The sequence below is a fragment of the Heteronotia binoei genome, chromosome 3 (assembly GCF_032191835.1).
Source record: "Heteronotia binoei isolate CCM8104 ecotype False Entrance Well chromosome 3, APGP_CSIRO_Hbin_v1, whole genome shotgun sequence".
In the NCBI taxonomy this organism is placed as follows: Eukaryota; Metazoa; Chordata; class Lepidosauria; order Squamata; family Gekkonidae; genus Heteronotia; species Heteronotia binoei.
Genome location: NC_083225.1, coordinates 167,279,038 through 167,294,258, shown reverse-complemented (window position 1 = coordinate 167,294,258; position 15,221 = coordinate 167,279,038). Strand labels below are relative to the sequence as shown.

General features: G+C 39.4%; 1 protein-coding gene across 1 annotated transcript in view; it reads left to right on the top strand.

Moving 5' to 3' along the window:
• Nucleotides 1–1,103: 1,103 nt before the first annotated feature.
• Nucleotides 1,104–15,221, top strand: part of ATM (ATM serine/threonine kinase) — a 60,141-nt gene continuing 46,023 nt past the window's right edge. The window contains exons 1-13 of the mRNA XM_060234847.1: nucleotides 1,104–1,209; nucleotides 1,292–1,404; nucleotides 2,777–2,922; nucleotides 3,088–3,252; nucleotides 3,640–3,805; nucleotides 4,811–5,049; nucleotides 5,897–6,060; nucleotides 7,974–8,143; nucleotides 8,230–8,601; nucleotides 9,418–9,612; nucleotides 11,163–11,258; nucleotides 12,303–12,528; nucleotides 13,545–13,670. Coding sequence (XP_060090830.1) covers nucleotides 1,138–1,209; nucleotides 1,292–1,404; nucleotides 2,777–2,922; nucleotides 3,088–3,252; nucleotides 3,640–3,805; nucleotides 4,811–5,049; nucleotides 5,897–6,060; nucleotides 7,974–8,143; nucleotides 8,230–8,601; nucleotides 9,418–9,612; nucleotides 11,163–11,258; nucleotides 12,303–12,528; nucleotides 13,545–13,670 — 2,250 coding nt within the window. The 5' untranslated portion in view covers nucleotides 1,104–1,137. The remainder of the gene's footprint in view (nucleotides 1,210–1,291; nucleotides 1,405–2,776; nucleotides 2,923–3,087; nucleotides 3,253–3,639; nucleotides 3,806–4,810; nucleotides 5,050–5,896; nucleotides 6,061–7,973; nucleotides 8,144–8,229; nucleotides 8,602–9,417; nucleotides 9,613–11,162; nucleotides 11,259–12,302; nucleotides 12,529–13,544; nucleotides 13,671–15,221) is intronic.

Here is a 15,221-nt window from a genome sequence, read left to right as displayed (position 1 = left end):
TATCAGACTATTGTTATTTTCGTTTAGCTTTTTGTTTTATTGAGAATATATAACATTCAACCTCAAGTAAAAAAATGTAACTGATGAAGCATAGAAATGGCAATATTAAAATAATACAAAACTGACAAAATTCAAAAGCTGAAGCATTAATCACAAATTAAGTATCACTGAAGTGTCATCTAAATACCTAGAAGTCTAAAGAAGCTGGGTCCCCATCATAACTGAGGAACCAGCTGTGAACTTTCTCTTTTTTTTGTTGGCTGGCTTCTTTAGAGAAGCCAGTTTGGTATAGTGGTTAAGTGTGCGGACTCTTATATGGGAGAGCCGGGTTTGATTCCCCACTCCTCCATTTGCACCTGCTGGAATGGCCTTGGGTCAGCCATAGTTATCACAGAGCTTGTCCTTGAAAGGCCAGCTGCTGTGAGAGCCCTCTCAGCCCCAACCACTTCACAGGACATTTGTTGTGGGGGAGGAAGATAAAGAAGATTGTGAGCCGCTCTGAGACTCTTGAGTGGAGAGTGGAATATAAATCCAATGTCGTTGTCTTCTTCTTTATAGTTTAGGGTTAGAGCTGTTAATGACAGCCTGAACCTATGAATTTTTTTATTAATTAGCCATGACAGTTCAATGGAATGTCCACATTCAGATGTTGCATTCTGTAGTCAATCATCTGTGCAGAGAACAAAGTTTTCTTGCAGCCCTATTCTGACCCCGGGGGGGAATCATTCCATTGATTGTGAGAATGGGTCAGGAGGCTGGAGTGAGGAGGGATGAAATTGTTCTTCTTCAATCTTCTAAGCTCTGCTGAGGGGAAGGGCAATTTGATGCCCTTTCATGCCTCAGCCTCATCCCCCAAATCATGACTGTTCCTCAAAATGTGTCTTTCATGGATTTGGAAAGGACAGCAGGAACTGAGAAGACTGAGAAAACTCAGTGCGTCTTCTGTATGTGGATAGTAGCTCAGTGTAGCTCTGAATGCTGCACATGACAGGGAGGGGCAAACAGCAGAGTCAGATTGTCTTGTGAGCACTCAGACACAGCCACCTGGCTCTTGCTGATGTTTCTTATGTTCTAGCATAAAACGTGCCTGCATTTCCATTCTTAGGTCCAAACTGCATGTGCTCCCACAACTGAGCCATGAGCCTTGCACTCCATGAACTGCTGCTTTGCTGCCGTCAGCTTGAAAATGATAAAGCTACTGAGAGAAAGGTAAACTTACCTTGCCTCGTTTTTAGTGCACAACAATGAAATGCTGTTTCTGCTAATCCTTCCCCCATTACTGTGTTTTCAGAAAGAAGTTGAAAAGTTCAAGCGACTTATCCGTGATCCTGAAACCATTCGGCAGCTAGACAACAACTCTGATTCCAGAGATGCAAAGCAGATGAACTGGGATGCTACATTCAGGTAGAATATTTCACTTGTGTGCTGCAATATGCATCCTGTTAGGTGACAGGCAGCTGAAAATAAACTGTCATTTCAGAATTTCCATTCAGCCAAAGGGTTAGTGAGGACCAGACTTTGATGTATTAGTGGATCTACATGTGTACACAGGTCATGAGTTGCACATGGATGAGGGAAGCTTTACCCAGTTTTCATTCTGGAAGCGAGCTGAAAGAAAAGTACTGTCAGGCGATGGAGACTCAAGGCTGTATTCATTTGGGACAATGTAATACTTTATTGGAAACTCATAGCTTGAAACAGAAATTGAGACTAATACCTTGGCAGGGGTGTTTCTGGGTCTTATGGAATCTACATCAAATCAATATCTGAACAAAGACATTATTCTCAAAACATCAGGGAGTGAAGGTGCAAACTTTCACACGAGAGCTTCTGCTTATCTCCTAGCCTCTGGGAAGATGCTGGCCAGCGGCGGTATCTATTAATGGTCGCATTCCTTTGCTCCCTTTACAACCTAAACCAAGTTAACACTTCAAACGTCCCCTTTGATATGCATGGTGACTACAATATCACAAAGGCTAGGGGTTAGTATAGAAAAGTCCATTTGGTTAGTATTTTGCAATTTCAGTATGATAAAGTTACAGAGCCTGACAAGTACTAAAAACATTAATGAACTATGAGGTAGAGTTTGTAGTCTATTTAAAATATATATAAAGAGAGCCCCTCCTTGGCCCTGCTTTATATGTGAAGATATATATAGATCCACATGGATCCCTCTTTTCCAAATTTTAGTATAGCTGGAAGAATACTTAGCATTTATGTGAAGTTTTGGAATATTCAATGTATTTGATGCACATTGGTAATTTATACAAAAACTCTGTGATGGTATTTTTCCTCATATTGTAGATGAGAGGCAGTAATTCATTTTCTGGGCTACTAGTTCTTTAGGGATACCAGACAGGAAGTGTACCAAAAGGAAGTAAGAATCTCATTACTGCAGCCTTGAAAACAGATATCCAGAGCGGCCTGGTTTCTGTTGTTCCTGTTTCTTCTCTCTGGCTGTTCCATCTCCCCCTTGCTGAGTGACAGTAATGATTCCAGCAATGCTGCAGCTGCCCTGTGCTTTTCCAGCAGGAGATATGTAGTGCAGTGCTACCTTGGCCCACTTTGCTACTTTGCCCAAGGACAATTGCTGCTTTGCAGTTCTAAGTGGCAGAGGGTGTGGCTGGTTTTTAAACATTATTTTTATGTGCCTGCGGAGGAGCAGGAGGGTGGCAGTATCCTGTGTGAGATTGCACCATACCCTAAAAGATTATTATTCTTATTATTTGATTAACTTACGTGCTTATGGAGGGCATTTTAAATTTTGTCTTTGAAGGTTTCTTCAGAAATATATCCAGAAGGAAACAGAGAGTGCCAGATTAGCAAAGCCCAATGTCTCTGCCTCCACACAAGCAGCAAGACAGAAAAAGATGCAAGATCTCAGCAGTCTGGTCAAATATTTCATCAGATGTGCCAACAAAAGTCAGTGGTGTTCATGTCAATATTATTAGGAATGTTGTGGTTCAGATCATAAACTCTACCGTGTTGCTGTTTCCTTAAGGATCAGTTTTCTAATGTTATCTATCCTGCTAGTGCATTCAGCAAAGTTAAGAGTCTTTCTCATGTTTATATTCTGCTTTTGCACAGGAGCACCCAGGTTAAAATGCCAGGAGCTTCTGATGTATATCATGAGCACAGTGAGCGATCCATCAAGTTGTGCTGTGCATGGAACTGATTGTAGTAGCATACTGCTAAAGGATATCCTTGCAGTGAGGAAATATTGGTGTGAGATATCTTCACAACAGTGGTCAGGTTAGTAGGTGTCATCCTTTCTCACTTATGCTGCCATACCATGTACACTTCCTGGGGAGTTAACCCTAAGAGCAAATTTCAGAGCAAAGTTGAACAAAGTCAGACTAAGTTTACTCATGTATTTTAATGACTAACATATTTTCCTTGGATAGATAATATATTGTGGGGTTCCACACATTTATCAGTAATACATTGATTTATTCTTGTGTCACAAAGTATCACAGCTGTTCAGCTTTTCTGACACTTTTATCACTTTGGAAACAGAAGCTAGTTTTGATATGGTTTTAGAAATAAGGAGAAAGAATGGAAATCGTTTAGTCATGTTGCCTGAGTGGATAAAATGTCTGGAGCATCATCAAATAATTCAAATTTGATTTACTCCTCTAGATTTTCAGGATCTGTACTGCAAATTGTTTCTCAAGTCTTCCAGAGATATTAACAAAGTTTTGGTGGCTAGAATAATTTACACACTGACCAGAGGACTGTGCTTCCAAACTGATGGGTTAAACTCTAATCTTTTTAACTTCTTTTCAAAAACTATGCAATATGCACGGTAAGCATTATCTTGATTTATCTCTTGAATGATACTGCTTCATGTGTTTTAAGCTCAAATCTCCCTGTTAATTGCCTCTGTGTTTATTTAGACACACTGAAATAATTTAAATATTTTCCATACATTTTGGTAGTGTTTAAATGTTTGAATTGCTTGTATGAGTAAAGATACAAGTATGTCAGAACCAATAATCTGTTCCCTTGTATGCCTAATTAAAAAGTTGCTTGTTCTTATTTTGTTTTGTTCTTATTCTGAGCATCTGAATCTCATGTAATCACCTATCATCACAGTATTCAGTTTCTTTTCCCCCCCTCAACTATATTGTCAGTTCTGTAGCCTCTCTGCTGGACAGGGGATGTCTTTTTTTGCCCCATATAATCCTTCACAGATGGTTCAAAAACACTCAGACTCCTTGCTTCATGTGTTTTCCAGAGCTTGTGTCTTGCTAATGGCAGCACTTTCCCCTGACATAGGAGGCTCTTTTGCCAATGAGAGGCTCTTTGTATGATAGCAAAGTCCTATAGTTAGGGGAATGCTCTACAAGATCCGACTCTAGGTCTCTGATTGTTGTTATTGTTGATGGTAATAACAACATAATACAGCATGGGCGGGGATTGCTAAAACATATTTTCTGTATCTTGGTCTTGACGGGAGTTATATTGACATTCATGGTACAATAGCAAGAGTCTGCAAAAGTTGCCCCTTAAGCCAGCCTTCTCCTTCTAAGCAAATTAATCAGTTTATGCATAATACTTTCTATAACACTTGCATAATTTAATACACTTTTGGTCAGTTCTGCATTTGCAACATACTGGTTACTTCCATTGGTATATAATTAAAAATGAATTGTATGGCTAGCTGTAATCATATCCAAAATAATTACTTGTCAGTAACTGTGTCCCATGACCTTCCTTTCTTCTAAAGGAAGAAAGTTTAGTTCCCAACATCTTGTCCTTAAACTAGCTAATTAAGAGTCTGATACACCCTGCCTTGTTTATGTTGCAGGCAAGAAAGAAACCCTGCAGGCCTGGAGCACATTTTTGAAGCAATGAACATATTTTTGGGTATATGTGCAGTAAGCTACCGGATGCGGGTTTGTAAGCTAGGGGAGGAAGTTCTCCCAACAGTTCTTTATATATGGGCTCAACATAAACCAAATGATTCCTTGAAGGAGCAGATCATTCAGCTAGTGCAGCTGCAGATTCATGTTCATCATCCAAATGGAGCTAAAACTCTGGAAAGAGGTATGCATACCGTCTTTCATACCTGTATGTGACAGGGAGTCTGTATACAGATATCTGGCTCCTTGGTGATCTGACTTTGGATTGCTTAAGCTGAAGGTGTTGGAAGTTTCCAGGACTTCCTTGGTCTCTTTTAATGTGGTCCATCATAGTGTAATTTTTCATACTTACTGTGAGTGTGTTTAAATACTTGTTTGCTTCATGTAATAATCAAATAGTTAGTTAGACATGTGGGGGACCCTCAAGACTTGGGGGAGGGTTTCCATCTTTTCCCCACCTTGCTCTCTGGACTGTGCTAGTCAATTCACTTGCCTGAAGTGCTGCCGCTTTCACCTATCTGGCTTATGCGATGGCTCCCACTCCCCTCAGCACTGGCTCCATCTACCTGGCTTGTGGCACATGGCTGCTGCTTTCCCTAGCTTGTAGACGTGAGGAGCAGATCATCCCTCTCCTACTGTCTTGTAGCACCAGCACCACCTACTTGGATCAGGTATCAGCGTCCCCTCCTTATTGTTTCCTTAAAATGGCAGTTAGGTCTTGCAACATAGCATCACAAGGTCTTGGCTTTTCCAGCTGTAATTTAACTTTTTTATTTTTGTTGATTTGGATTTTTGCGTAAACCTGGGGATTGACTGATTCAGGTTTATACAAGCATCTCCCTGCTCTGTGCCTGACCCCAGTGTGCAGATTTAACAGTCCACACCCTGAGGTCCCAGTTCAGAATTAGGTGCAGGATACACATAAATCAGTAGCTGCTGGTAAACTTCTGACATCTTGCACAGGCCATTTGTTGTATAGATTGAATGTCACGTTAGATGAAAACTAAATTGTTTTCTTTTTGTGTAAACAGGAGCGTGTGACTCAGCAAAATGGCAAAGTATTTTGTACAGTCTGTACGATCTGTTAGTTAATGAGATAAGTCTCATAGGCAGCAGAGGAAAGTATTCTTCAGGCTCTCGCAATATTGCTTTGAAAGAAAACCTGGTTGACTTAATGGCTGACATTTGCCATCAGGTAAACTTGTTACCTCTTTCATGTGTAAGACAGGATTCTTTTCTTTGTGGGCATGGTGGAGTGATCTCTGTAGTGTATAATAGCTTTGGAAACTCAAGCACCACATCAAGGCCATTCTAAAACTGAGAATTGTGTGTTCATTTCCAGTATTCCCATCCAGTCTGTCCACTTAGTAAAAAAACAAGAGCTCAGAAATCATATTCTTTGAAAGAGCAGCAGAAGAAGGGCATTCAGGTCTCTTGTCTTAATATCAGCCTGTACATTGACTGTCCGCATGCAGGGGTGGTGGAATTAGTGGTTTTATCTCTTACTAGAGGTGTGCCGATTTGCCAGCCCTGTACTTTACTGCTCTTGCAATATTTAATGATCGTTTGAATACCTGACAAACTGTTCTGCCACTTGCCAAAAGAACTGCAGCAGTACTGGATGGAGCAACACCACAAGTGATCATCCTTTTTTGCAAACTGTGGCCAAAATAAGATCGATGACAAGCATTATCATGCCTTGCCAATGTTCCTGGTGGGGACCCAAAACGGCTTACGTTGTTGTTCTTTTCTCCTTTTTATCCTCACAATAACCTTGTGAGGTAGCAGTCACTGAAAGTATGTGACTGGCCTGAAGTCACCCAGCAACCTTCAGTGGCAGAGAGCAGAATTCAAAACTGAATCTCTTTGATCCTAATCAGGCATTCTAACAACTGCACCACACTGACTCTTGATTCTTAACCTACTTTTTTAAGAAAGGAGGGGACACTTTCCACCCTCCCTCTTCACAATGCTTTCCCCTCTATTCCCTTACGGACCCAATGCAGCTCACATCCTTCTCCTGTCTTCTCTTTTATCTTCACAACAGCAACCCTATGAGGCAGGTTAGGTGGAGAGAGTGTGACTGGCCCAAGGTCAGCCAGCAAGCTTCCATGGCAGAGTGGGGATTTGAACCTGGGTGTCCTTGATCCTGGCCAGGCACTCTAACTGCTACAACAGGCAGGCAGTGATAGGTCAGGGACGTTGTTAACCTCCATGGTTTTGTCACATGGTTTTGTCACCTTCTTGCATGTTTCTGGCTTCTTATGAGTAAACCTTAGCTTCCACTGCAAACAGCAGAGGGCTTGTCGTAATATCATGGGCTAGGATGTTTTGATTCCTTTCATATTTGGTACTGCAGTGCCCACAGTCCTCTTGAAGACAGTGGGCAATATACAGATGCCTAGTTTTATTCTCTGATTAGTTACACCTGCTGCAAACAACCTTCACTTCTGTTGCAAATAGTGGGGGCAGTGTTGGGGCTTCTGGAAATAACCTGGGTCAGGAGGTCCCAGTTCCTTTAAATTTTTAGTATGTCAACGCCCATCATCATCCTGAAGCTGGTGGCCAGTTTTCAGATACCTAGATTTATATTCTGATGGTTTAGTTCCTGCCAGAGATAATCACAGCTTCCAATGCAAAATGAAGGGGTGGGAGAAAGAGTGTGGTCTGGAGATGATATGAGCCAGGTTGTTCTGATTCACTTTAGATTTGGCACTGCAGCTCTCATGATCATCCTGAAGTTGGTGGCTTAGCTTCATTTACTGATGAGTTTATGCATGCCATGGGCAGACAGGCACATTCGTTTATTATTAGAGATGTGCGGATCCCTCTGTGCCCTAAAAATGTGTATTTGCAGGGGTGGAACTTAACTGATTAATCTTTTCCTGTAACTGCTGTGTAAATCTTTGGTTTCTTTGATGTGTTTTGCTTGCTTAAATTCTGAAGAAGATTAAGTGACATTTTGGGGATGAGTCAAGCTGGCTCTGATATTAGCAGGCCTTTCTTGGGCCTCCATTACTCCGGCTGGGCCTTAATACTTTAAGTTAATTTATATTTTAATATAAAATTACGTTAATTATTATCTTTCCTTTTGTTTGTTTGTTCCAGGTCTTTACTGAAGATACCAAAGTCCTGGAGATAACTCAGTCATATGCTGTTACTCAGAGAGAGTGCAGCGATGGAGAAGGACCCTCCAAACGCAGGAGAATTGAATTGGGTTGGGAAGTGATTCGGGACAATCTGCAAAAATCACAGAACGATTTTGATGTCATACCTTGGTAAAAATTCACTTATTCTAGTTTTCTACTAATTGTAAACTGCTAATTGTATCCAATTTAAATTGATTTTTCCCCATGTTTTCAAGGTTACAGATAACCATCCAATTAATATCAAAGTACCCCATGAGTCTTCCTCATCACGAGCTACCTCACTTACTCAACATATTGTATCAGTTACTACCTCAGCAACGTCGAGGGAAACGATCGCCTTATGTGTTAAGGTGCCTTAAGGAAGTTGCTCTGTGTCAGAGCCAAAAATTAGATCTGAAAACCACACAGAGGTTAGAGTTGCAGCGAACGTGGTCAAAAATTTGGTCTCTTGTCGTTCGTAGTCTGAATTTTCAGCAAACTGAAATGGAAAGTTTTGGGTTACTTGGAGTCATAATTCAAGAACACTTAGTAACGATGGACAGAGAAATTTGGAAGATATTTTCAGGAGCTGCATGCAAGCCCTCAAGGTAGAGTGGGAATGTTATTTTATACACTATAACCTTCACGGTCCAGTTAATGATGTCTTTGAAGTTCTGAGATGCTTCATAAGCTACTTAAGTAAATTCAGCTATACTGCATTTGAGGTACTATTCTCAGTTAAAAGGCTACAAATATTTTTGATGGAGTTTTTGAAGGCATTTTCAGGTCAATCACCTGTAATCTTTAAATCTGAGTTAGATAAGAAGTCATCTTCTCTCCCCGCCCCCCCCCCCCCCGCCCAGGCACTTTTCATTAATAGTATGATTATACAATTTCTTAAAGAACAATTCTGTAAATTTAAAGTATATTACTAATTTGTTGTATCTTGTTCATAAGAATACCACATTAGTAACACTGTTATTCTCTTCATTATGGTTAAGAGAAGGATGTGGGATCATGTACTATTTCTTGAAGTCCCTCCCTTGTCAGGTATAAATACCCAACCCCTTCCTTCCTCTGTTGGATTTAACCATGATTAAGGGATACATCTGCACTAATTTTAACCATAGTTAATGATAACGCAGTTTGAAACTCAATTACAAACCCTTGTTAGATGGGTTGGAACAAACATTATCCTTGGAAAGGGACAGAATGAAATTAATTCCAGATCCTTTGATGTTATCTTTGAACCATGGTTAAGAGATTAACAATGTCATCCTCAGAACACTTTCCTGAGAGTAAGCCTGACTGAATACACCTGAGTCAGACTCTGAGTAGACCTGCTTAGGATTGGTTTTTCGAAGATATTACTTTGCACACAGCCTGTTATATTCAAATGGTAATGTGGGAATGATCTTTTGTAGTTCTGCAGCTCAGTGCTTGACATTAGCAATGACAACTTTGGGAGTGCCAGAAACTTTGAATATCGGGATGGCACAGAACTATTGGGAAGGAAATGCAGGTTATACGTTAAAAGAAACAATAATAAAGTGGCTTCTGTTCTGCCATCTGGAGGAAGACATGGAAGACAGTGTGGAGCTGCCTCCTATTTTATGCAGGTAAATAACTTGAGAAATAAAACAAATAAATCAAATTTGGGATAAATATAGAACTCAGCCCCTGGAATCTCAGTTTGGTCTATCTTTCTAAACCAAAAATGGTTTCTCCCTGGTACTGACCTAACTTTTGTTCAACATTGGAAAAGAATAGGAGAGCCAGTTTGGTGTAGTGGTTAAGTGTGTGGACTCTTATCTGGGAGAACCGGGTTTGATTCCCCACTCCTCCACTTGCAGCTGCTGGAATGGCCTTGGGTCAGCCATAGCTCTGGCAGAGGTTGTCCTTGAAAGGGCAGCTTCTGGGAGAGCCCTCTCCAGCCCCACCCACCTCACAGGGTGTCTGTTGTGGGGGAGGAAGGCAAAGGAGATTGTGAGACTCTTCGGAGTGGAGAACGGGATATAAATCCAATATCACATGCATTAAAGACTTGTTAGACAAATCAACTCCTCTAACCAAAACTCAACTGGAAAATAAACTAGAATACAGAACAACATTTATTAAATTCCTGCTTATTAAGTAAATCTTTAAGAAGACCTTTAACTGACTTTGGATTTTTATAAAAAAAAAACTTTGATGAGAGAATGACTGGCTTGCTATCTAAGATATGCAAAATGATCTTGGAAATCAATACTTGCAAGCCAGCAAAGTACCAATCCCACTGGACAACAGATTGTGGCAGAGAATTACAAGAAGATGAACGGGATTTGATTTGGACTTCTGCAATCACCTCAAAAATATTCAATATAAGATTCCAATTTTATAAGAATTTGGCCCACTGGTATAAAACACCAGATGCATCCAAATATAGATCCTCAATGCTGGAAGGGCTGTGGGTCTAGAACTGACTTTAGACACTGCTGGTGGGATTGCCCACAGGTTAGATTATATTGGACACAAATTTGGAAGGAAGCAAAAAGAATCATAAGACATGATGCACCTCTTACAATAGAATGTGTTATTGAATTATTGGAAATTTGAGAACTGTGCTAAAAGAACAAATTGGATATTGATTACTTTAATATCAGTTGCTAGAACTTTACTAGGCTTTCAATGGAAAAATAAAACAATCCCATCTTTACAACAATAGTGTAAAAAATTGTGGGATCATTTTATTCAAGGGAAAATAGCAGAAAACCCTTACATGATCCAATCAGTAAAGCAAGACGAGTTTTTTGTCACCATGTGGTACCCAGTCACAAACTACTTTTTCTACAGGGTGTATTACCTGCTAACGATTATTACAAATCTTTGTTGTACTTTTAACAGAAATAAAACAGCCTGCACAGGATTTTTCACCTGCAGAAAGTAACATTTCTCTGATAATGTTAGGCTTTATTTTAACAGCTTGATTTTATGTAGAGATACTATGCTGCTACCTGCTGGAAAAACTAGATGTATGGTGAGGAAGCAGCACTGAGCATGTGACTGCAGCTATTAAAAATTCTGTGCTCAGGGCCTTAAATGTATTCAGAACTGTGATTTCTAAAGAGGGATTAAAGGGATTCTGTTAAAGAAGGTCTGCTTCAACTTTCTTTTCCAAAATTCTTTACAGTGACTTTCCTAATCTGGTGTTGCAGAAAATACTTGTAAGCCTGACAATGAAGAATTGTAGAGCTGCACTAGAATATTTCAAGAAAGCTTCAGAATGGTATGTTTTAAAAATCAGCTTGTGTGTCTCTGTAACTCAGAGGAAATATTTTTAATTTTTTTTTTATTCTAGAAATCTGGTTACCATCTGTCTCAGGAAGTCAGTTGCTTCTGAAAAGTTCTAGGCAATCCAAAGGACAAGCAGTCAAAAAACCCCACTCAACTAATGCAGCACCCAAGAAGACTTTTGATTTGAGTCTTTTGATCAGAAGCTTCCCATGCTACATGGCAAATGGTTTTTGAAATGGAGGGAATTAAAAATAATTTTTATGCTAATACATCTGGACAACATTCCTTGCTTCCAGGACTCTTAGGATGACTACAGCAAGCTGTTGGACACTAAAACTTCCTCCAGTGTGAAATAATGGCATGAAAAATCTGGGATATAGCAATAACAGATACTGATAACACAATCCTAAAAAAAAAAAAGGCAGCCTTCTAAGCCCAGCTATGTCTGTGGGTTTAGAATGGTATAACTTTGCTTTGGATTTTAGCATGGCTCTCCAAAAAGCATAGCAGCAGGGCACCAAAAATCCCACAGATACCCAGTGAGAACTCTCTAGACTCAAAACTTAACTACAAAAGTGACTGTTTATTGTTAGACCACTGTTGTTATTGTCAGACAAAAACACTAGCTACTAACTACAGGGTATTTTAAAAAATGCAGAAAACCCCCCTCCACAAATCTTTCAAAAACAATTGACTTTATAGCACATAAGTTTGCTATTGAACAACAGTAAAAAACCCTTTAAAAACCCAGGTTTAAAAATACCTCTTATACCCAGTCGTAATTTCTGCATAAAGACATAAAAAATTATTTAACAGGAATATTATCTTCCTCTGAGCAATATATCCAGAGCTTTTTAATATGAGATCTTATTCAAAGTAGCATTAGATGCTTTAAGAATGGTATGAAATAATGGTTCCCACTTATGTAAATGTACAATATTTCAAGAAGCTGGAGTGTGTGTGTGTGTTTTGTTCTGTCTTTGGCAACAAGTATTGTAGTAAAATATCACAGATAATCTTTTTCTTCTTTGTAAAGTATGCAGCATTCACAAAACAAAGATGAAGCTAGTCTCTCAGAAACAGAAGCATATTTCCTGCAAACAGCTTTTGATGAAATTGATTTTTTCACAAATGTGCCTGATAATACCTCAGCAGACAAACTGTCTGGTTCTAGACTGATTGTCAATCAGAAACTGAAAGATACCCTGGAGCATGATCTTCTACTGATGTCAGAACAGCTTCTTAATAACATCTCCCTTGAGGTAAGCTAACAAATTGAAATCTGTATTCACTTTTATTTACAAGTTTACTTCAAGTTTCAGATGAATCGCTATGTAATTGCAGTAGTAGTAGTAGTACAAAATTTAAGCTCAGTAGCACTTAAAGATCAACAAAAATTTCCAGGGTATAAGCCTCTGTGAGCCAAAGCTGATTTGGTCAGACAAATATACCTTTCTTGTGAATAATGGTCAAGGACTGTCAAGATTTTTACAATTAGTTTAGTGCAGTTTATTTGATTTCTATCCCACTTCATTTCCTGCAAGCAGGACTCAGGGCGGTATGCAACATATAATATAGATCAATACATAGTAGGATAAGTGGGAGTAAAGTTAAAATCTAGTACTGTTCAACAATTTAATTTATTGTTGGATGGCACTATATCTGTTCCATGGATAGCTGGGGTGGTTAACATCAGTTCCACAAATTGATGAAATGACTGTTATACAATCCATATTATACCCATAGGGAGGATCTTAAACATAAAAGAATAAGGGTGGGGGGGAACCCCTCAGGAGGCCACTGATCTCTCTAACTGTCGCTGTCCTCAACCATATGCTTGGTGGAACATCTTAGTCTTTCAGGCCCTGCAGAGCTAAGCCAAGTCCCACAGGACTCAGATCTCACTGGGAAGAGAGTTCCACCTGTCTAGGACCAGGGCGGAAAAGACTCTGGCCCTAGTCAAGGTCAGCAGACAGCTTTGGGACCAGGGACTGCCAGCAAGTTGGTAACTAGAGTAACACCAGCATTGCATATTGCACATCTAGCAGCTGTATTAAAATTCATGAAGTGGTCCTGAAATTTAATGAATAATAATCACACTTATTGTATAGTTCCAGTAACAGCGTTCAGTACTGAATAAGTTTACCATCTCTGCTCTAGTTTGGATACTGAAAAGAAAATGTTCAGCTTGGATTTTAACAGTACGTAACTGTGGATGAATTATAATGTAATATAAAACTTATGATGCATTTATGTTGTTCATATAATTTACTCTAAGGTGATGCCTGCAGAAATCCTAGTGCGTTGCGCTAGTCTCTTGGCTGGTGTTCTGGGTTGCTATTGCTATGCTGGCATACAGACACAAGAGGAAGCATCTAGATCAGAGCTTTTTCATAAAGCCAAGGTAGGACTTTTGGTTATTTGGCTGAAAAATATCCTAAATCTGTGATTAGCAAGCACTGGTCCTACCAGCCATGCACGGTGGAAGGGGCAGCTGTCATGTACTGATGATATGTGTAACAGAAGTCTTATAGAGGTGGTTGTCATCCCTCCCAGTTGATCTTCAGCCACTCCTAAGAGATAGGATTTTTTTGGCCAAGGGTTTTTGCATTACAGAATGTACCTTATTTTGCTCATCTAACTATGGGGATGAATAATGATGGGGAAAGAAGAGGAAAATAATTTTTTCAAGTATAGACCAAGGCTTCATATTCTGTGTATAGTTGACAGGAGCCATATAAATAAGAATCAGGGATCTGTAGAACAGAATTACTAGTGTACATAACGTCATTTCAAGGGGAAAAGAATGTAAATAGATACTTTATGAATATTTACTACGGATTTTGAAAATTAGTATTCTAAAAGAGCAGCCTGCAAATGAATGAAAGCCCCTTTTCCCTATTAACAAAGATAGCAGTTAGGTGGAAGGTTACATATTTGTTTATGGGTACTAGCTAGAAAGGGGGGAGGGGTCACATAATGGCATGGGGTCCATGCTGTGCTTTAATCTCCATTTAATAATGGAGAATCTGAGAAGCAACAAGAACATTCATATAAAGCAGCGTCTTTCAGCAAGGGATCCATGGAGCCCTCATGTTCTGAAAAAAATCCCCTTTTGAGGTCTGCAAAATTTTACAGTGTTCCACTTTAGTTGCTTCACCATTTCTTCTCACATGAGCAAGTTAATCCCACTCATAAGACTGGAAGTTTTCAAGGTTGATATATGGCCCCATCTAGCCTTTTGATACTTCTTGCAGCCCTCACTGCTGAATGTTCAAAATGAGTACTTATTTTTGGGTAGTGTTGCAAAACAGGCAAAATATATCTTTTGATTTATTTACTTTTGGTTTGCATAGTATTGAATAATTAACTTGAGTTATGATGATTAGTCAGTTAAAATTGTATTTTAAATTTATAATTGTTAAATAAGTTGCTTATTACAAATTTTTGCTCTTTTTTAAACTTTATGGAGTAGTCCAAGGAGAGGAAGCTAGAAATCCTCAGCCAAAAACAAAACTGAAAATTACAGCAAACATCTTACAAGAGTGTCCACCTACATGTAGAGTCAAAGGAAGCCTGATCAGGTAGTCTGCTATATGCTGGAAACCAAGTGATCTCCATAAACAGAGTTCCATTTGAAGTTCTTGGATTGGATTCTACCTAAAATTTATTTGTGTGCAAAGGCATGTACAGTCACTTATCCCTTATGGCAGACCTCCTTTGACTCCCCCAAGCTATTCATGGAGTGCCCCATCTCCCAGGAGTGACATTTTGGGCTACAGTGGCGTGAGGGAGGGAGAAGTCCGTGGAAGTTTTAGGTCTGTCTCTTGAATCTGAAGCATACCATTTTTTGTCATGTAACTTTAGTATTTTCCAAAATAGACAAGGAATTTTGTTTTCAAAGAAAAAGTTGCTAACCAATTATTATGATCAAGCCAAACAATTACAAAACATT